This window comes from Cyprinus carpio, chromosome B20 (assembly GCF_018340385.1).
Source record: "Cyprinus carpio isolate SPL01 chromosome B20, ASM1834038v1, whole genome shotgun sequence".
NCBI lineage: Eukaryota > Metazoa > Chordata > Actinopteri > Cypriniformes > Cyprinidae > Cyprinus > Cyprinus carpio.
In genome coordinates this window covers 27,760,463-27,782,610 of record NC_056616.1, presented here as the reverse complement: position 1 = coordinate 27,782,610, position 22,148 = coordinate 27,760,463, and the positions used below count along the sequence as shown (strand labels likewise).

General features: G+C 35.7%; 1 protein-coding gene across 1 annotated transcript in view; it reads left to right on the top strand.

Annotated features, from left to right (window-relative positions):
- Window positions 1-22,148, top strand: part of LOC109052455 (protein FAM184A-like) — a 74,791-nt gene that overhangs the window by 24,950 nt on the left and 27,693 nt on the right. The window contains exons 9-13 of the mRNA XM_042746550.1: window positions 2,829-2,979; window positions 9,490-9,949; window positions 10,134-10,152; window positions 12,474-12,628; window positions 14,136-14,245. Of these exons, the coding sequence (XP_042602484.1) occupies window positions 2,829-2,979; window positions 9,490-9,949; window positions 10,134-10,152; window positions 12,474-12,628; window positions 14,136-14,245 (895 nt within the window). The remainder of the gene's footprint in view (window positions 1-2,828; window positions 2,980-9,489; window positions 9,950-10,133; window positions 10,153-12,473; window positions 12,629-14,135; window positions 14,246-22,148) is intronic.

The window sequence follows — 22,148 nt, the reverse complement described above, 5'->3', positions numbered from 1 at the left end:
AGTTTTGCAAAGTTACCAATTCGCCACTAAAACGTCCCCCGAAAACGATAAAAATGAGCTAACTCGGAAAGTTGAAGTTGAATAGAGCCTGAGCAGACACTCGACATGCTTTAATGAGAAATCAACAAGACATTTATTGGATTTCATCCTTGGTAGCTCATTTTCCACAACATTTGTGCAGGATGGTGCAGCGGTGCCCTGGAGCGTAATATTTGGGCTTTAACTTGTTATTTGGGTGAATGTGGAGCATTCGAGAGCTTGTTATTGCTCAAAATAAGTGCTTGTAATGATTTTGGATGTAGGTCGAGAGACTCGTATTTCAAGAGACTCCTTGTTTTGAATGTCTATGAGCTTCCATGGCCATGGTACATTTTTAAGTCCACAGTTAGCAAAGGTTCTCAACTAAATTCATTTATGGTGCTGAGGAGTTATTTAATAAAAGTTTAATGGGGTCTAGTCCATGGAAACAGTATTGATTGGGTTTACAATAGGAATTTTACTGTAGAAATGCCACGTGGCAAGGAATGCAATGCTTACAGGTTGCTAAAGATGCTAATAGACTTTTTTTTCTGCTGGAGTTATAGACTTCATTGGTGTTATTTTAGTATTATTTGCTATTACAGTATTTTTTTAATAGAATATTGAATGAGCATTTATTTTTGTATTTTTGTATTTTCATTTAAATTTTATTTCAATTTTTATTTATTTATTTTTAGTAGTTTTGTTATGTGATTTTGTGATTTATTAATTTAGTTTTATTTAGCTTTAGTATTTTTAGTGCGTCAGTTTCAACATTGTTGACAACACCTGTATTTAACTTCCGGTAGTTGCCAAGGCAGCATTTATAATTTTTATTGAAGTTTTTCATATATATATATATATATATATATATATATAATTAATGAAAACTATATTTAATAGTTTTAATTTAAAAGATTTTTATCAATACCAACATTTTAATTTTGGGAAACGATGTAAAGGTTTAAAAATGTGAGAACTAACAATATTTTAAAAGAAATATGTTTTAGCATGTAGGAGAATGATGTAAGCCTATAGGCAAAGGCTTCCTTAAGCTGATCCTTCCATTAAACGCAGAAAAATATGTTCAGGCATCATCAGAGGACAAATGTTTTGCAGACTTTGTTGCAAGTGTTACAGGAGGGTTTGTTCATCATTGTGCCAATCTGTCAGACACAGACACTTGCATTCGCAGAGTCTTAAACCATCACTGACTTCTTTATCAACACTTGAATTTGCGTCGTACAATTACACTCACAGCTGCACCGCACAATGAAGTTCATAAAAACTCCAGATGGATCCTCCCCTTCGAGGCAGCGCCGTCTGGATATCGTGTGCTAAATGCAACAATTCAAAACTGACTCCCTGTAAGAGTTTATAAAGGTGATAATGCCACATACAGCATTCTGCTCAGCAGAAGTGTTGGTTAATTCACCAGCTTCTCTTGTAATGCACACCATGAGTGGATGAGGCAGTTGCTGTGTTTTGTGATTGTTTCTGACTTACCTATAATTTTAGAGACAAAACTGCATTAACAATTCCCAAGATGTCTGAAGAAGAAGAAGAAGAAGAAGAAGAAGAAGAAAAAAAAAAAGTTGCTCTGAATTGTTTGGAAGAAAGAGGAATAATGGGTTTGAGACCGGGCTGGATTTGAACATGCAGCTCATCAACTTGGCCATGACTCCAACCTGTTTGCCTTGTAATTTAGCTTTTTGTCTGTTCATTTGACATATAATCCATACCTGGAGTGGCATATTTTGCCCCCTACATTTTTCAAGATTAATATTGTAAATATATTATTCTGTAAATGTAGGCTAGTGACATGGAATAATCTTGAAAGTTATTTTCTGGTGCAATCTAAAACAATTTTATATTTTTACAGAATTATGAATAATATGCTTTTTTGAACTCTACTTGTGTAGATGTCATGTCATGTTTCTCACTAGAGGACCATTTAAAATGAACTAATGAAGGTAAAAATGTGATAAATTTTGTTAAATTTAAATACTTTTTTTGCAGTTATATAAATTTGTAATTTATATTTACATTGTTAATGTTTACTGCATCCTCTCTCCCTCTATATGTGTATGTGTGGGTGTGTGAGAGAGAGAGAGAGAGAGATAAGATAGTAGTATAGTTTGTATAGTAATATTTATACAGTAAATAAATTAGTAAATAAATGCTGTTCTACATTGTATTATCAATTAGAGATTTTTTCCATCATAAACAAACAGATACATCAGCATGTGTTTTTTTTTTTTTTTTTTAAATCCAATTACAACCTCAGTGCTTATTGCTGTGGTCTCAGGCGGCTTTCAAGGTGCCCGAACTCTCATTACAGCTTCCATTTCCTCTTAAGCAGCAATTAAGACAAATTTCACACCTTTAAAAGGTTTCGCAGTGTCTCTGTGTGTGTGAGGTTCTCTGCACTGACAGCTATTTGGGCACTTTTAGCACAGTCTGCAGCACAGACTTAATAATCATGAATTCAAGCCCAGTGCCGCACTCATGACGTCCTGCAATTACACCATATAATGTGTCAGTTAACCTCTTCTGTGACCTCTACTGCTGTGGAGCAGAGAAATGCAGGTGCATTAAAAGATCTGCGGCTCATTTAGCAGCCATTAATGATCAACGGACCACTGAGCCAGTATTCATGTATTTTAATATTTAAATGTGTGCAACCGCAGAAACCAATTGTGTCTTGTTTTTATCGGATTTGTGTCAAAAGGTCTCAGCAAAAATGTAGTCTATGTATAAGCACAAAGCAGTATGATCATTAGTGTGTGTCTTTGTGTGTGTGTCCACAGGCAGGAGTGTAAGAAACTGCGTGAGGAGCTGCGCGAAGAGCATGAGGAGAATAAAAGGTCAGCGCTCACTCAGCTGGCACAGAATAAAGATCAGGAGATGTGCTCCGCCAGAGAGAGCTGGCAGAGGAAGGTGGAGGACCTTCTAGAGCAGGTCAGAAACACATTCATGCAACTACTGTACTAACACTGCAAACCGTTCTCATGTTGAGACCACTGCGGTCGTCCTATGGGGGTCCATTGGTGCTGTGCAAGAAATGTATAAATCAGCTGAGAAATCGGTTGGTTAGTTGAACAATTATTTTTATTAATGTGAATAAATAAATACAGCTCTACAAAAAACACAAAGCAAAAATGTCAAAATTAGATCAAATTGAATTTGTATTTTAATGTGTGATTATGAAGTGCTTAATTAATTGCATTTTTAGTTTTAGTACTTTTTTATTGTCAATTGATTGAATCCAGAGACAACACTTTGCTTTCAATATGATTTTTTCTCTATCTATCTATCTATCTATCTATCTATATATATATATATATATATATATATATATATATATATATATATATATATATATATATATATATATATTATTTTTTTATTATTTAATTATGTTGTAATATGTTAATTTATCATCACAATTCAATTATGTCGTTGTTCATTCATTTTATATATACATCCACATTTAGGCATTTTCTTGTTGATTTCTCTCAACTTGTTTATTAGTATTACAAATTATTATTGAGTGGCACAGTTGGGGCCCACAGAATCACAATTTGATTTGCATTAATTAATTCTGAAAATTAATGAAATTAAATTCAAAAATTTTGGTTTTAGTATTTTTTGGTTAGTTTTTGTTTTTTTTAAGAAATTCATGCTTTATTCAGCAAAGACATTATATTTATCAAAAGTGACAGTAAAGACTTTTATAATGTTGCAAAACTTTTCTGTTTCACAAAAACACTGATAATAATTCAAAATGTTTCTTGAGCATCAAATCAGCATATTAGAACGATTTCTAAATGAGGTTTCTAAATGAGCTTCTGAAAATTCAGCTTTATTATTATATGTAGTTATAAATGACAAAATTACATTTTAAAATATATCAAAGTATATAAAAGTTGTTTTTTTATGTTTTGTGTTGTTTTTTTATTATGATGCATTGGTGAGTGTAAGAGACTTCAAAAACAATACAAAACCTTACCGAGCCCAAACTTTTAAACGGTAGTGTACTTTTAAGCAAGGATAACAAGCAAGCCTCCAATTGGTTGAGCATCCTGTTCTGACCAACACAGCAACACTGACTTAACCAGTTATTTAAATCTGTGTCGGCGCTATGTGTTTATGTGACCAATGGCAGATGGGGGGATTGTTCAGAAAACCTCACATTATTTTTTGCATTTCTGTTTGTTGTAGCCTGTGGCAGAGAAATTGCACAGTTCATCTTAACAGTAGCAAAAGACTACATGTAAACCCACTGTAAGACAGACAAACAAGTCAATATGGGTAATACATGCTTTAATAAACTGCAAACCCCAAAGACACTTTTTAAAAGGATATAAGCATCAGTGAAATACAACAGTAGTTGAAAATCCATCGCTTATCCACACTTTTATATTACCAGATATTGCAGATGTATCCTTGGGTTGCCCTCTGTGCATTTCTCATATGCTGAACCCTCATATCTGCTGACTTAGTTACAGACCGCAACCACACACAGTTTTCTGTAATCAAATCAGGCACAAAAACAATACAAAATCATATACAGCTTTTCAACTATTTACAGCAGTGCATGATTTGATTTATTCTAAATAAAAGTATGACCCTGAAACCAAAAATTATGTAAGAAAGTCATATTACCGAACAGCTTTTTTCAACCATGAAGCTCTCAGTTATTTTATATGGAGGTAGAGGTTTCGGTTTTGTACATGATATGGCCATGGTATGCGAATTGTGCAAGTTATTTTCAAAAATGTTCAGTGCATTAATTGAACATCCACTTTTTTGAAAATCCACTGGAGTTAGTATACCAAGCACGTACTTCTGACTATTGTCATTGGACTTTCAATGGGATGCAGTAAACCTAATCTTGCATATAATATTGGATGAATAATATGCAATTTGGGATTTATCCTAGTCAGTAATCATTTCTACGACTAGAACAATGTGTACCACTGCAGTTTGTATTGCTGATATTACATTATTTCATCTGTCTCATATGATTTCAGGTTTGTGGCGGCTATACAATAATCAGGACACATTGTAACTTACAATTCAGTTGATTTGCTTTTAAACTGTGGTTCATGTGATATACTCACCAATTAGATATTCTCTAGCTGCCTCTATTCATTATTTTCAGCTTTAATCACAAGATTATGACAAAAGCCAGCAGTTCAGCCTTGCTTCAGTATAGTCATTAGCTCCATTCAGTGACCTCCTGGTGTCTGGACTTTGTTTTATAGCTAATTATTTTTCCATGGTCTACTTGTCCTCGTCTAGAGTATGGAAACAGAATATTACTGATGGAAAAAAGAAAACGGGCTGGAAAATGACACAGTGGCGGAAGTATTTCAGATTCTCTGTTTGAGACCGTATGCAAGTTCCTATTTAAAATCCACTTAAAACCTCAAGGGACCGCAGGCATTTTTTTCTCATGACAGAGCATAAATCTTCCAGCACCGTTTCAGAAATGCATGTTATTAATGCATCAAATCATAAGGTGTATTGAGAAGAAGTATGCTATTACATTGCTAAGCATTCGATCTTGTGGTTTTTGCATCACTAGAGATGAGAATATCAGAGAGCCAAGAACAGAACAACCTAGCAACCACATAGAAACATCACAACAGCATCTAAGCAGTATGGTAGTAAGTTTAATGTAGACAAGCACCATTTCTATTGAAATTAATGATTCATGTTAGTCCATGTCTTTTATTATGACACATAACTTTCCTGTTCACAATTATTTTTATTTATTTTAAATGTATCATTATATTTATATTATTAATTATATTTTTATTTATTTAAAAAAAATCTTTATTTTAATTACATTTGAATCTGTCATTGCTGATCACTTTTGGGGAAATGTAACGAGTTACAATATTGTGTATTTCAATTATTTATATGGAAATTAACTTACTTTTTTTCTCTCTCATGTCAACTGGCTCTCTTCTCCAGAGTGGGAGTGTGATACTTGGCTTGCTGTCAGTTTTTATATTAGAAATGCTATTTTTTGCTGTGAACAAGTGATTTGTGCCAAATTAGTTTGCATACTTTTTTTTAATGCAGATTGCAGGAGACATTGTTTCACACACCTCAGGTGTGTGTGTGTGTGTGTGTGTGTGTGTGTGTGTGTGTGTGTGTGTGTGTGTGTGTGTGTGTGTGTGTGTGTTTTATGTACCCAAATGTTACAAACATGTCTTTTTTGTGGTTTTAATTTGAATAGATTTGTGGCATCTGTACCTGTGGGGTCAAGGCTGGAAAAACAGCTACTTTGAGTCTCAAAATTAAGTAATTTTTTCCACTAAAAATAATTATAACAAATGGATTCAACTCACTCGGATTTAGTTTATTTTACCAGCTGTATTTTGACAATTTAAAAACACGCTTATTGGGTTAGGTGAAAATAAAATATTACTTGCAACACATTACCCCCTTTTTCATTTTCAGCATCATTACATAATTTGCCAGCTTTCATCATTATGAACATTGTTGTTTTATTTACTTATATGTGTTGAGTGTTTGTCAGGCACCCGAGACCTTTTTCTTTCTCAGAGCTCTAAATGTGTCAGAGCAAGTCTTGCTGCAGTGGCAGGATCTGTAGAGCTTATTGGAGAAGCGATTACAGCCACTGCAGAAACGACCTCAGCCTCAACCATCAGCACTCTCTAGTGCACTAAATTTGTTGGATCAGAGTGGAGCACGAAACCTCCACGCACTGCTGGTGTCTGTTCACATTATATTTAGTGGTGCTTGCTGAGAATCTTAAAGACACGATGAAATGGAAGTAGCAACAAATCTATTCTTACATATCGTGACGTACAATCCAAGGAAATTGAGTAATATAAACTGGGATTTGTTTTTTTAATCAGTACTTGATTATCTGGAGGAAGATCTGAGTAAAAGCTTGAGGTTGATTGTAAGAAAGGGACGGAGTTTAAGTGAATAAAAAACACTAAAAAAAGTTGAAGTTTTGAGTGAAGATTATTAGGGGGTTTTTTTTTTCAATATTGTTTCAGTCTTTGTACTTCAAAATTTCACATTTTATTCAATGTGTATTTTTTTTCTTTGTAAAATTTCTGAATGAAAATAGTTCAGTTTTGTTTCTATCAGGTCTAAATGTGAGTTTATGGCCAATTTTGTTTAGCAATTTTGTTTTGCGCTTCTGTCGTTTTTTATACTTTTATAAGTTTTATTTTATATTGTTTATGCCACCAGAGAGAAGTCTGTCGTTTCATTGGAAGATTGTGCTATGAAATTTTGACATAAATATGTGGCCAAGAGAAATGTTAAACAATGAGATTAAAAAAAAGGAATGCACAATAAGAAATCATTTAGAAAATAGGGTAAATTTTCATTTCATGCTGTGTTTTCACCTGTTAGACCAGATGTGTGCAAAATTTAAGACAAAGAGGCTGAATCAAACTTACTGTACTTGAGGGGCGTGGGCCAAAAATAAATACAGCATTATATCCAACTATATTATATTAAATGTTTTACATTTTAAACCATTTTCATATAATGTTTAAATAATTTTAATAAATGCAAAAAAAAAACAAAAAATATTAAAACAAAAAAAAAAATTTGAAATTATATGCTTTAATGCCATGTTTTCTCTTATTTTTGTCCCCTGTGTGGTTTGCCCGGTTGGGCCAAAAAAAATTTAATAAATAAAGTCTCAGATCTTGAGACCAGACTTTCTAAAAGCTCTTTTAATTTGAGGCAATGTAGAAATGTGCTGTGTTGGGGGCCCCTGGGGGCCCTTAGCATGATTCAGCACTAAAATATCATAGCGGCCTGTTGTAGGTTTTTATGACGACTAAAGTTATGGCTTCAAGTTTTGCAATAGCAAGCTCTTTTCCCGATTTCTTCAAATGTAAAAATCTACTTTTAACATGACGACTTGCGTTCATCTTTTTGTTAGTGTCAGCAGTGCAGCGGCTGGGATATGAGCAGTGATATCCTAGGCATATTGGAACCACTTCCAGTCGGCTTGAAAATGAAATTATTCGTTGATGCGCCGACAAGTGCAGCATCGTTTCATTGCCTTCACAAGTCTAAAGTTGTTGGCAGGTACGACACGGAAAAACTCTCTCCCTGTCACCCTCCAGTCATGAGCGACTCCTCTAATGAGGCTAGGAGGCCAACGAGTGGGCCGAAGCCACTGAAACCTCCAGTTCTAACATATCGATTGGTGTGAGGAGAGCGTATCTGGCGCTGACGTCTGACTTCTCACCTCGTCCCAGACTGAGTCCTCATTCAGTCCTTGGCTGACATGGCTGCTAGACACAAATTCGCACCCACATACTCAGCTCACGGCTCTATTCACAGAGGAAGACTAGAGCCAATGTGTGTTTGCACACACAAGCCTGCTAACAGTTTGTGGAAATAGAAATGCTGTGACCCGTGAAAATGAATGAAGATTTTCCATCATTACCATTTTCCTGTATCTTATCTTGTAGTCTCTATAAGGAGCATGTTTTTACACAGTTTAGCTAATTAGTGGTGCTTGCTAAGGGAAGCGTCACTATAACTATTGGTCATACTTAAAGGAATATTCAGGGTACAATATACGCTACGCTTAATCGACCAAATATGTAGCATAATGTTGATTACCACAAAAATAATTAAGAAGTGTTTGGAAGATTATGTGTAAATGTAAAGCCCCTTACAATTTTCTAAAAGCCCTTTATTTACATAAATTTTTCTGTTAAAACATTATTTTAACAGTAAATCTGTTTAAATCATTGTTACTGTAAATCATTTTTATTGTTGTTTTAGCTTTTGGAATTAGCTTTTGATTTTATATTTTCAAGGTTTTTTTATTTCTTGTAATTTTTTGTGCTTTAGTCCATTTTATTTTTTTATTTATTTTTAATTTTTTCTAAGTTTAGTTTTAGGTTTATTTATTTACAGTTAGTAAACTTCTCTAATTTCTCATCTCTAATTTTTGTTTAGTTTTCATCTCATTTTATATGTTAATATATAATATTTCATTTAAGATTTATTTCAATCATTTAGTTTCCTTTTTTTAGGTTTTAGTTAATGATAATAAACTTGCTTTTCATGGTGGCAAAGTTGCAAAATAGGATATTACACAGAAAAGATTTGTAAGAAATTTTTTCAGGGGTTTTTTTTTTCCCAATTATATTTTAACATTTACAGTTTTACCCCATTCACTTGCCATTGTAAGTACCTGATTTTAATTTACTTTACTTTACTTTATTGAAGGACAAGTGGAATACCAATATTATTCCACAGATTTGGTTGAGCTTAACTTGCATTAAACCCTGAATAAGGTTTGTTTAAAGTTAATGGTTCATTGTTGGTGTTGTACAGTGTTGCCGTTTTCTTGCCATTTTTTAAAAGATCATTTCATTTGCTTTCTTTTACCTGCAGAGTTGTTTCATTTATGAACCAGTGTCTCCTACTTCCTTTGTGCAGATTTCCTTGCTGAAACAGAGCCTGGAGATGCAGCTTTCCCAATCCCAGCATTCCCTGCAGCAGCTGCAGGCACAGTTCAGTCAGGAGCGAGAGCACCTGGGACAGCAGCTGCAGGAAATGGAGCTGGAGCATCAGCGCAGGGAGCAGCGGCTGCAGGAAGCCCATTGCTGCGCTATGCAGGACATGCAGGAAGCCCGCCAGCACGACCTCAAGGTAACCACAACAAAACATAATCTCCCACCTGTCTCACGCAGAGAGATCGCTCTGACCCGTATGCACGCTCTTATCTTTTCCTTTCACCTCCTAGCTCTCTGTTATTTGAGTTTTTATGACTCTGTGTTCCACATCCAGCTGACACAGAACAGCTTACGCCATTTACGTTCAGTGGATACTCTCCAAAATGGCACTAGGTTGACACGGAGGCGACGAATAGTTGAACAAAGTCTTTTTTTTTTCTTTTGTGTACAAAAAGTAGTCTCATAGCTTCATAAAATTACAGTTGAACCCCTGATGTCACATGGATTATTTTACTGATCTCCTTGCTATTGTTTCTGGACCTTGATCGTGTAAGGATCCTTGCTGTCTATGGGAGGGTCAGAGAGCTCTCAGAATTCATCAAAAATATCTTTATTTGTGTTCCAAAGATCAACGGAGGTCTTTCTGGTTTGGATCAACATGAGTAATTAATGACAGAATTTTCATTTTTAACTATTAACTATGACTTTTGTCTCAATAAACTCCAAATTGGCTGCTTATTAATAGTCAGTAAGGTAGTTGTTATATTGGGTAGGATTAGGGATGTAGAATATGGTTTAATTTTTTATTTTATTTTGCATATGTACAGTATACAAACACATCGATATATATTATAAATTATTATGTTTATTATATATATATATATACTGTATATATTTATATATATATATATATATATAATTATATATGTGTGGGTGGGTGTATACAGTATATATACTGTACTATATATATATGTGTGTGTGTGTGTGTGTGTGTGTGTGTGTATATATTTTCTATATATATATATATATATATATACATTTATTTACATATTTGTCTGCTTTATTTATGTAAACATAAATAAATCTATCTATATAATATATATTAACTTGGGTTATTAAAATCTGTTGATGCTGGTCTGATCGCTGTTTTTTTCAGTGGACTGTTTGTATGGCTTTGAAATGAATGACTTGTGTTGCTTACATCAGCAAGGGTTAGATTATATTGATGCAGTTTCTTTGTACAGTCACTGGTCACTGGTGTGTAACATGTTTTATTTGCTCACCGAAGCCATTTTTATTTGTATCTGCTGTTTGGCGAGCATCCATTTCCAGTATTTGTGGACTGTGGATGAGACTTCATAGCGATTGTCAACAGTCTGACTACATGAGACCACATTCACTCCAACTTCCATTTGCTGTTGAAGCTCTTGCCTTGTACAGAGGCAGCCAAGCAATTGCGGACCGTAATCCTTCCATTCTATTTGTCAGCTTGTTTGTTTGTTGGTGAAATTGTTTTTGTTTGACGTAAGGCAATATTTTTTTTCTGTAATAGATTTGATTTGGTGTGGTGGGTCTGATATGGATCCAGCCCTGCCCACAGCACATCTCTCAGGTCCTTCTCTTCCCCCTATCCAGGAATAACCTGCTCACTCTCGGCTCTTCTGTCTGTGGGTTAGTAATGGCTGAGTGCTCGCTGTCACAGGCTGTAATGTCTGTTTTATCCAGTACCTGGCCTCTGACGAGGGGAGAGAAACTCTCACTCCGACTGCAAATGATTACCTTGAGCTGGGCTTAAGTGGCTCCACACCGCAGGCCTGGAGATGAAGGCTGTGAGCTGGGATGGCGGGAGGAGACCGCTTGAATAAATGCTGATAAGTTGAGATTGACTCACCAAATGCAGCGTCAGTCAGAATCACAGGCTTCACTTCACTGTTTTAAGAAGTAGTGGAAGCAGTCGGGCTGCACAGGCCTGTTGTGATGACACTAAATGGAAAATTCTTAGCTCATGAATATTAATTAGGCCACGGACACATCATTTAATATGACCTGTTACTGGTTTTCGATTATAATTAGTGAAGAGTAACTAAAATTATATATAATCATGAGTTTTCCGCCTTTATAGATCCAGGAACCTGTTCATGGATGGATAGATAGAAGAAAAAACTGAACTAAACTAAAATTAAAATTAACCTTATAATTAATATTTGCTTTAAAAATGACAAAAGCATATAGCAAAATGACTGGAAATTATCTTAAAAGAGAAAAAGAAAAATAATAATCTGAAAATATAAAAATAAAAGCTAATTCAAATATTACTAAACACTAATAATAAATAAATTATAGTATGTAAACAATACTAAAATAACACTGATGACAGCCGATGGCAGTAAGCAGGGGACCCTAAAATAGCTGTGTGTGTGTGTGTGTGTGTGTGTGTGTGTGTGTGTGTGTGTGTGTGTGTGTGTGTGTGTGTGTGTGTGTGTGTGTGTGTGTTTGTGTGTGTGTGTGTGTGTGTGTGTGTGTATATAAATACAATGTGTGTGTAATGAATAAAAATTGTGGAAGTAAATTCTTAAAAATATTAACTATAATAAAATATATAATTACATATAATAGTAACATATAATAATATTATATTATAATATAAAATTTTATAACAAATAAAAATAATAGTATTACATAAGTTATATACAGTATGTATAACAGATGTATGATAGTACAGAAGTATTTATTTGTTTGTTTGTTTGTTAAAAAGAAATTATTTTATTATATTATTATCATACTATAAATTACCAAAATGTGAGATCTCAATGCATCCACCATGACTGACGGCTGTGGTCAGAATTCTTGAGCATTTATTTGCTGGTTGAAATGGGCTCTAAATCGTAATTTATTAAGCCAGTGGCTTGATTTGCTGTTTATTTCAGGAAACTGCTGTGTAATGGATTTCATTGCTCCATGTCACAGCTGGTTCCTGGACACATTATGTGTGACCTCTATTACTGATATGCCCCACCGTCCAGGACAGGACCACACCTGGCAGTATGAGTCTCGGCCACCAGCTGTCAATGGATGGAGAACGGAGGGGATTGGTTTATCTGCCAGTGATGGCATTAGGAAATGTACACACAGAGGTTAACTGTGTTTTGTTAACCCAGTTTGCCACAGAGACCTGCTGTTTTGTATTCTAATCTAATATCAAACTGCTAACCAGAAGCCTAAATCAAAAAGCCTAACCTGATGTTACAGTTATTCATATTGGCTTTGTGTTTGTAATTGATTTGTATCTTTTGCTATTTACTAATTTGTGTTTAAGCTGATAATTGTTTACCAGCACACTTATTACATGAACCCCCTTGAGCAACCTGATGTTAGTATAGTGAACCTTGTGATGCTTCATCCTACAGCCTTTTGTTATCTTACAAGATCTTTTACCATTGGGCCTATTTAGGGATTAGAATATTAATAAATATTTCATACTTTGCGGTTTTACCACTTTAATTATGAACAGATTATTTCCAAAATTATTTCAAACTAAATAACTAAATAAATATTTAAAGAAACTGTTAACTATACAATTAAATAGTTAATGAAAACATAAAAAAGCATTAAATGAAATAACTGATTCATTATTAAAACACCTAACTGATTTATTAAATGAATTATTATAAAATTAATAAATTGTATTTAATTTCAGCATTATTTAACTTTATGAGTCATTCTTATCATTACATTTAAAAATTAAAATGTAAAAATTAATGCTAAAATTAAATGCAATGGACATATAATAATTTGTTTGTATTTCATTTTAGCATGAGTTTAATTTTATTAGTCATTTTTGTCATCGTAGAAAATGTAAAATGTAATGCTAAAATGTAAATTTTTATGTTTTGTTAAATGTTTTTTGTTAACAGTTTTGTATTTTACAATTTATTTAATTATTTAACTTGAGTCATTTGGCGTATTTAATTAGATCAGTGAGCTAATTGGTTAAAAATCACTCATTTGACACAACATGGGTGATCCACGATTTATCAGGTAAAATTAATGCTTGTGATTTCATATTTGGTTTTCATAATAATAATTATTTAATTTTCCCAGTTATCAGCAAATAATAAATCTGTATGTTTATCTCTTATTAATCTATTCTATCTATTTTTCCATCTATATCTATTGATCTATTGTCAATTCATTGTCAGAGAGTCATCATGGTGTGTTGAATTATAATTTAATTTTAATTGTCAAAGGTTCAGCATATGTGTTATAGCTGTGGTTATAGACATATGAATAATTACTGTTTATTTTGATGAGTTTCCCTGCAGCACAGGCAGATGTGATAATTGCAGTATATGAGTTTTACCCAGTTGCCATGCCATTAAAATAAGCCTCTTCATGACCTTGCTTCATTCATGTAATGAGTGGAGATCCAGCAGAAGGCTTTTGAAATCTCATTTAATAGCTTTCTGCTCCAGAGCACCATGTCTGAGGTAGACATGCCAACACCAGGAGCCGATTTATTGACTTGTGTTTAATTATCATCAGCGGTTCAGCGTGGTAATATCTCACTCCAACCGCATCTCTCTCTCTCTGCTCACCAACGTCTCAATATTGAGCATTGCTCTTTTGAAGTCAGGCGAAGGAACGCTCCTCTGCTGCTAATGGGCTCAGCAGCACTGCGGAGGAGAAAGACGGCATCAGTCTTACCCCTCGCCACTCTGTCCTCAGAGACGAAAATGAGCGTGCGTTCCTTCTTCTGATATCCCACTCCAACAGGCAAAAGATCCAGCTCAGCTCCCTCCTGTAGCTTTTGGCTGATATCAAGCACTGCTTTTTACCCGGCCGGAAAGAACAGGCCAAAATCCCGCAGCTGCCACAGTAGGTAAAACGCTTGAGTGTGCCCATGCTCGACAGCATGCCGGCCGAGAGCAATGGGACCTGATGAGTCACTGTGGCTAAAGGAGAAGAAATCTGAAGATACTTGGACATTTCAGAGCTGCCTTTTACTGCCCTCTGTTTGCTTTTTTCAGATGTGGCTCGTCTATATAAAGCCCATTTCTGAGACGGAATAAAACAAATTAAAAGGTGACTGTGATGTTTTTTTTATTTCACAAATTTGGGCTTTTTTCTTGCAATATTAATTTATATCTTACAATTCAGACTTTTATCTCACAATTCTGAGAGAAGATGTCAGAATTGTAAGATATGAACTCAGATTTGTGACAAATACATTCTGAATTGCGAAAAAGTCACAGTATAAACTTGCAGAAAAAAAGCCCAAAAAATCACAATTGAGAAAAATGTCAGCATTGTGAGATACAAATTTGCAATTACCTTTTTATTTTATTCCGTTGCAGAAAAAAACTTGAATTGCAAGATGTACCTCAGAATTCTAGAAGAAAAGATTTCTCGATATTCCGAGTTTATATCAGTTGCAAATCTGAGTTTGTATCTCACAATTCTAACTTTTCCTCAGAACTGCGATATATACACTCAAATTTGCGAGATAATGAACTCTGAATTGCGATAAAGTCACAATATAAACTTGCAGAAAAAAAACCTGAAAATCGCAGTTGAAAAAAAAACATTTGCAATTACATCTTTATTTAGAGATATATAATTCACAGTTGCAAGAAAGAAGTCTGAATTGTGAGATTAAAAGCTGCAATTAACTTTTCATTTTTTTATCCCGTGGTGGAAATAGGCTTCAATATACTCATCCAAACGTATAGCATTTACAATCTATTCCTATTTGAATCATTTTGTTATTAATTTTATTTTGAAGCAGCTGCACCTGATTTAAGTCTCGTCATACATAGTGTACTATTATAAGAATTACTGTGAATGTTTGGCAAGTCTAAAAAGAAACCTGTTTTGAGCTTTTCCAAAGTTGAGTATCCTGACTCAAAGCATCATAAAAACTGTTGAAATGGAAACAGAAAGCCGGTTTCCAGATCTTTTATGAGGGGATAAACTACATTAAGTGCCTACCAAAGCTAAATAAATCTAGTTTGAGAAGACAGGAAAGAGATGTTTTATATCCTGCCCCACCCCTGGCCATAGGGCAGTGGTGAAGCATTGCAGAGCTCTTATATTTCGGTATAGCCACCTTTCACTGGTATTGATCACACATTTTCCCCCCTACAGCCTCTAGTATATTCTTTTGGATATATTCTAAGGGTTTTTCAAACCTACTTTTATTTTTCATCCTTTAGGTGTTTGAGATTCATTTTTATAATAGAGCATACTGTACACCGAAATTCTAGAATTTCGTATTTCGAATCAGTATTAACTTTGCTATACTTATTTAACACTTCAAGCTATCAATATAAAGTGCTATCAATATAACTGTTTCAATATAAACCTTCACATTTATAGTGGGTTTTGTTTTCTGTGCTTCAGTGTTTGAGGGGGATTCTCTCATTTATCTGAAAACCGTGTGAGTGTTGAATCCTAAAATAACTCACTAATTAATGCACAAGCTTTATTGGCAGGGAAAGAAGCGAAGTGTAATTTTTCCCACTCCAGATTCATTTCCACATAAGGAATGTGACATCATCCTCGTAGCACTTGAAGAGGTGAAAATGGCACTATGACATTAGAGTGGGAAGAAATGTGTGGAATAAACATCACAACTCTGCATTTGTTGTGTGTGTGTCTGTGTGTGTGTGTTTGTGACTGCTGTAGTCATTCAGATTAAAGCATCCTTCTGTAGATTCTGTAGTTTTTCTCAGTGTGTGTGTGTTGTGTGTGTTGTGGGTGTGTGTTTGTGTTTGTGTGTTATGCAGCTCAGGCCGCTGTTGTCCCTGATAGTTGTCTGAATGACGGAAATGACCTGACCTTTTCAGTTTTACTGATGGCCATCATGCTGCAGGGGGGGTCAGCTTACTCTGGAGAAAACAGAAACTCACAGAACTGACACCACAGCCTTTTGATGCATGATGTTTTTCTTTAGCTAGCAAAAGATGTGTCAGCAACACACTCCACACAATATGGACCTTGAATGATTCATTACGAGTATAAGCAAAATTGTCACTGAATATTTTTGGTATCATCAGCCAACATTATTTCTCTGTTTCCAAAATATGTGAGCTGCCTTTCTGGCTGATAGATGATACTAGCACATATAAATATTGGGTGAAATGAATGATGTACTGGTTAGTAAACCATCTCAACGATTTGGAACAGAGCTTGGGAAAGATACTTTGAACCTGTGGCATAGCATAGATCACATGCTTTCACAAATCCAGCTCGCAACATTTCTTCCTTGCAGTTCCACTTATTTACTAATTTCTTGTCATTTCTCTTTTCTTTTCTATATATTTTCACGTTTTCACCTGCAGAGTAGCATCCAAAAAGTAAAGTGTGCTGCTAGCAGCCTCATGCTGTGGTAAAGTGTGCTGGTAGCAGCCTCATGCTGTGTATCCGTCAGACTAGAAAAGAAAAGCTCCACAATGCACCAAAATATTGAGGTAGCCTTAATGAAAACCCAGACAGGGAATTCAGAAACTCAGACTGAGCAAAAAGATTCACATTCCAACAGGACAATGAACCTAAAACACACAGCAAGAGTGGCTTCTTATAGGCAACTCTGTGAGTGTCCTTGAGTGGCCCAGCCACAGCCTGGGATTGAACCCAATCATATATTTTTTCTGGAGAAACCTGGAAATGTGCGTCTGCCCCCATCCAACCTGACAGAGCTGTATATGTATTTTCTTGTTTATAATCCTCTCAGGACTGTATTGTTTTTAAATGAGTCATATTGAACAAATCTCTTCAAGACCATGTGGTATGTTTTTGTGTCTCAGTTCATCTGTGTTGATCTTCCTCATCAGTTGTTTTATTTTGATCTCTGCATTAAAGCGGCTCAGTTCCCAGCATTCTTCTGCCAACTGGCTTGGTGCAGTCCGTGTTTACTGAAGCGGTTGGTCTAATTTTCTGTTCCCTGTCATTCCCTAACCCACTTCCTCTCGCATCCGCACCCCACTCTGCTGGATATCACTGACTCCAAAGTGGCTTTCAGTGGAGGCAGGTGCCCTGCATTACCCCTCATTATGTCAGTGTATCTCCAGCGCTCAAACAGCTCCATTCTCTTAATCTAATTCAGGGTGCTGTAATTTGCATTCCTCTTGCTGGTCGCTAGACGGGCAACACATCCAAGATCCTTAACAAGCTTGCAGAGATGCTTAAGTGCCTTCTGGATAGAGTATAATTCCTGTGACTTGCCAGTTGTTTGAGAAATACGCTCCACTTACACCTGTGTTCCTGGCTAAGTGTTTTGCATATTTTTGAAAAAAGTGCACCTGTTGCAATTCTTAGTCACACCTGCTTAGACCTGCAAAAAGACCTGCTTGGACTAGTGTGAATTTCATGCTGGTCTTTTATTTCTGGTTATTTTTTTTGGTTTTGGTTCTGGTTTAGCCATCCAGTTTTCACCAGCAGAGTGACAGGTTTAGGTGAATATTGTTAAATTGTGATGAAATTTGGCATTGGTTGAGCAAGTTGGTCATACTGGTTAACAACATGAAACAGGTTTTGTGTTGATTAAACTGGTCAGTTTTTTTAGTGTTTGAAGTTTTGAGCAAGCCTGGTTCTTTTTCCTTGGGTTAAGCAACCCCGATTTTAGTTTAGGATATTTTGTTTATTTTTTTATTTTTTTTTTTGATTTTTTTATTTATTTATTTATTTATTTTTTAAATTTATTTATTTATTTAAAGTATTTACAACTTATGTGATACTAAAAGCATATACGCTTTAGATTATTATAAAGAATTATATTTTATATTTATCATAACGAACAATCCCTTGCTTGTTGGTGAGCAAATGGATTTAGGTAATTTAGGTATTTATTATTATTTTATTTTATTTTTTAATTGTAATATGAATAAGTTTAAAAGAGTAAAATACATTATATGGACCATTCTACAGAATCCAAAGTATATATATAATCTATATAATAATATATATATATATATATGTATGTATTATATATCTCATATAATGTATATATATATCATTATATATAAACTGTGTATGAAAATTCTATAATATCAAAGGTTACACATTTTAGTACTTGTGCAGTTAATTCTTATATTTCAAATATATACCGTATAGAGAAGAAAATATAAAATAAAAGTTTGTTTTTTATTTAAACATCACCTTTGCTAACAAGCAACAAACAAGATACGTTGGGACCAATGAAAAAAAACACACAAATCGAGGAATAAAAATGACAAAAACATCATTTCAATATAATTTTCACAGAGTTTTGAAATTGAATTAAAAAAAAAAAAGAAATAAGCCCTCCCGCTCCCTCTATGGTGAGTTGGACTTTGAGGTGAGACTTTGTAACTTTGTAGTACATCTTTTTCCTTTCTTATTTTTTTTTTTTTCTTTGTTTAATATGCACAACCCTACACACTAACACTACTGAACAACACATTTCAAAAACTGGTTTCTTGGTTGGCTTTCGAGTTGTTTTTTCCCAGCCGCCCACACAGATGACGTGTGGGGCTGTTGCCGTCGTGCTGGAGGTCCGGGTTTGCCGTCCCCTAATATCATCGGATCTCAGGTTCTACTCCTGGCGTAACTCACCTGATTCCCTGTAGATGTAAATGGTGTGGCTTGTGTGGGCGGGTGTTCTCTTGTGTGTGCGCGGTGCGTGTAATGCTGACTCGGTGTGGCTACCAACAGGTGCCGCGGAAGGGCACCCCAGTGGCGCTAGAGACCGCGACTTCCTATGTCTTCTGATATTTTGAACCTCTCCCTGACGTCAAGGTCCTATCAACTTATCTGACACTTTTGGTTTGGCTGGTTGTAGCAGGAAAAAATAGGCGAAGAAACAACATTTTCAAAACTGACGTGTTTTTTTTAATTTTCCTTCTGTTGCGCTTTGATTTTGTCATCTCCCACCCTTCTTCACCTACGCCAACATGGTCGCCAGGAAAGGTCGTTGCGATGCGCGCACAATATATTTGTTTTTTTATATTATTCTGTAACCTGTGAAGTTAAGCAGTGCCTTATGCGACGACTGAAAGAATGAAGCATCAGTATAGTGTTCATAAGTAACACATCTACTGTTAATGTTAGATTGTTACCTATTTTGTCGTTCTCTAACTCTAATGAACTGGTGTGTGGGCTCGCTAGTGTGTGTTCAGGAGGCTGAGGAGCGTCTGACATGGCCAACTTGCAGCACCACATGGAGCTTCAGACCCTCTGCAGTACAGAGGCGTTTCACTAATTCAGGTCTACATGGCCAGAACATTTGGTGAGCACTCTTTGATCATAGCATCTCTGTTACAGTCCTTGTCCCGCCTTCATAGAAGTGTAGTATGCCTAACGAGCTTGCAGGAAGACCCGTCACGCTTTCCGTTCCGGTAACCTTCGCCATGTTGGGTTGTGTGGTGCAACCAAATCAGGATCTCTCCATATGGCTTCAACAGACCTGTCTCTACATTTTTTACTTTCATTTCGCGTTTCACATGCCGTCTCCTTTTTGCGTTTACTTTTTTGGCTATTCTAGTTTCGTAATCAGTATAAGTGTGTCATTTTTCTAGTTTTGAGTAAGCACTGGAACCCTAAGCCCCTGTCTGCACTGGGTCACTTTCCATTGTGAGTGGTGAATTCAGATACCTTTTGCTGAGATAGAGGACAATAGAGGTCATGTACTTGTACATCTCTGGTAAATATCTTTACGTAATCTGCGCTTTTCCTTGCTAATGGCTTATGCCTCCCTTTCCCCAGCTAGGCGAAGGAGTATCTGTTATGATGAAAAAAGGACAAAAAGCTTGAGCCCCACCGATAATATCTTTTTGCCGATTATTTATAGGCGATTATGAGCCGGAGGCGGAAGCATTGCCGCAGATATAAGCATCAGATATCATTATTCGGTTGACGAATATGCCGCTGGCTGGATATGAACATTTTTTACAGAACATATATAAACACAGATAAAATGCTTGTAAATGGTATTAATTATTTTAATTTTATAATTACACCAAATTTGTCTTGTCTTAAGCAGACTAGCAGGTTTGTGCCAGACAGTAGATCGTGCTCCATTGTTGTTGCTCCCATGTTTGCTACTGGGGCCGACCTGGACTGTGAAATGAAACTCTTTAAAGTTTGAAAGTTTATGGAACATTGGTTCCACTCTGAAACTTTGAACACAACGGGTCCATTTTATCTCACGTAAAGACGGGCGCGTTGGCGGATCGCGCACCAAATGTCGGTGGGAATCCCCTTCAGCTCGAGAGTAACATATCGTTTCTTCAAAAATGGCGTGCTCTAAAACGAGCGAGTAGTCTCCTAGCGAAGGTATGTCCCTATAGAAGAAGAAAGCGGAGGCCCCACTTTCAAATGTGAGGACCCACCCCCCCCGGGTCGCCCCCGCGCGATTTTTCGATTAGCCCCGTTTGTTTTGTCAGGAGTGTCGATAGCCCGCCCGGCGTTAAGTGCCATTTTGTTTTTGTTAGAAGTCGCCATTTTCTTGAAATTCGCAGTCGGGGGTTGCAACCACTGCTCGCATGAAATCTGGCCACACCACTTTTTTTTTGTTCACTTCATGTAAAGGAAGGGTCTCTTTGTTCAGTTGTTTGGGCAGCGCAGCAATCTGAAGCTTTTTGTCCACATGTTATTCAAATGATATTTCCGCCATATGATTCCAGTTCCAAGGGGAACGGTCGACACGTTACAGGTTTCAAAGGGCATTAAAGTGCACAAGGACGTTGCCATTTTCAGTGTCATGCGTATTTATTTACAGCGGTATATTCGGTATATGTGCAGCACTTCACACTTCACATCTCTAGTAAGTTTGTCATTCTGTGTGTGAAGTAAGTACAGTATAGTGTTTGCAAATCCGTGAATGAATTGAATGAATGTGTTGCGTGAAGGTTTGCCAATATGAACTTCAATGGAATAAATAAACTTCAAATTTACGAAAACCTGTGCAGTGGTGCTGATGTCAGGACTCATTTTTTTGCATTATAAAGTTTATTGTAAAAATTGTTATTTTAATGCCCTGCCGGGTTTGCCATTACATATCTTTTTGTCAAGTTGTATTCTCCGTTGTTTTACGCTCCCTAATATCAGTATCGGTATCGCCTGGCCCCGGCAAAAAAACCCATATCGGTTGGGCTCTGCCAAAAAAGCTATCCATTTTGTTGCCACGCTTGCCTATAGAACGCTCAAATTGAAATGTCTGTTTTAGACTGAAATGTATTTGTGCAAAAAAAATAATTTCAGGAAATTCAAAATCTTTGTTTTGTGTGTTGTGTGTCATGTCAGTCTCAACTGGGAAAATCTGGAAATATGATGTGCGTCCAACACCTGCTATGATTTACAAAGTTCCAAATTACAAAATATTTTAATTTATTCAGCTTTTTATTAAAAATTTGATTTTAAAGTTGCTACCTCGGTTACACCTTATGTCAAATTTATGCCCATCCATAGCTTGCAAAATGCTCAAAAAAAATTGTGCTATAGTATCTGGATATATCTCATGAGTTGGTTTCATGGCAGCTGGGGGAAAATAAAGCTAAAACAAGAGAAATAATATGGTAAATAATTACATACATCTTGAAAGCTCATTTTTTGGTTAAATGCCTTGTTAACTGCAGAGGTCAAGAGACATTGAAAATAAAATGTGTT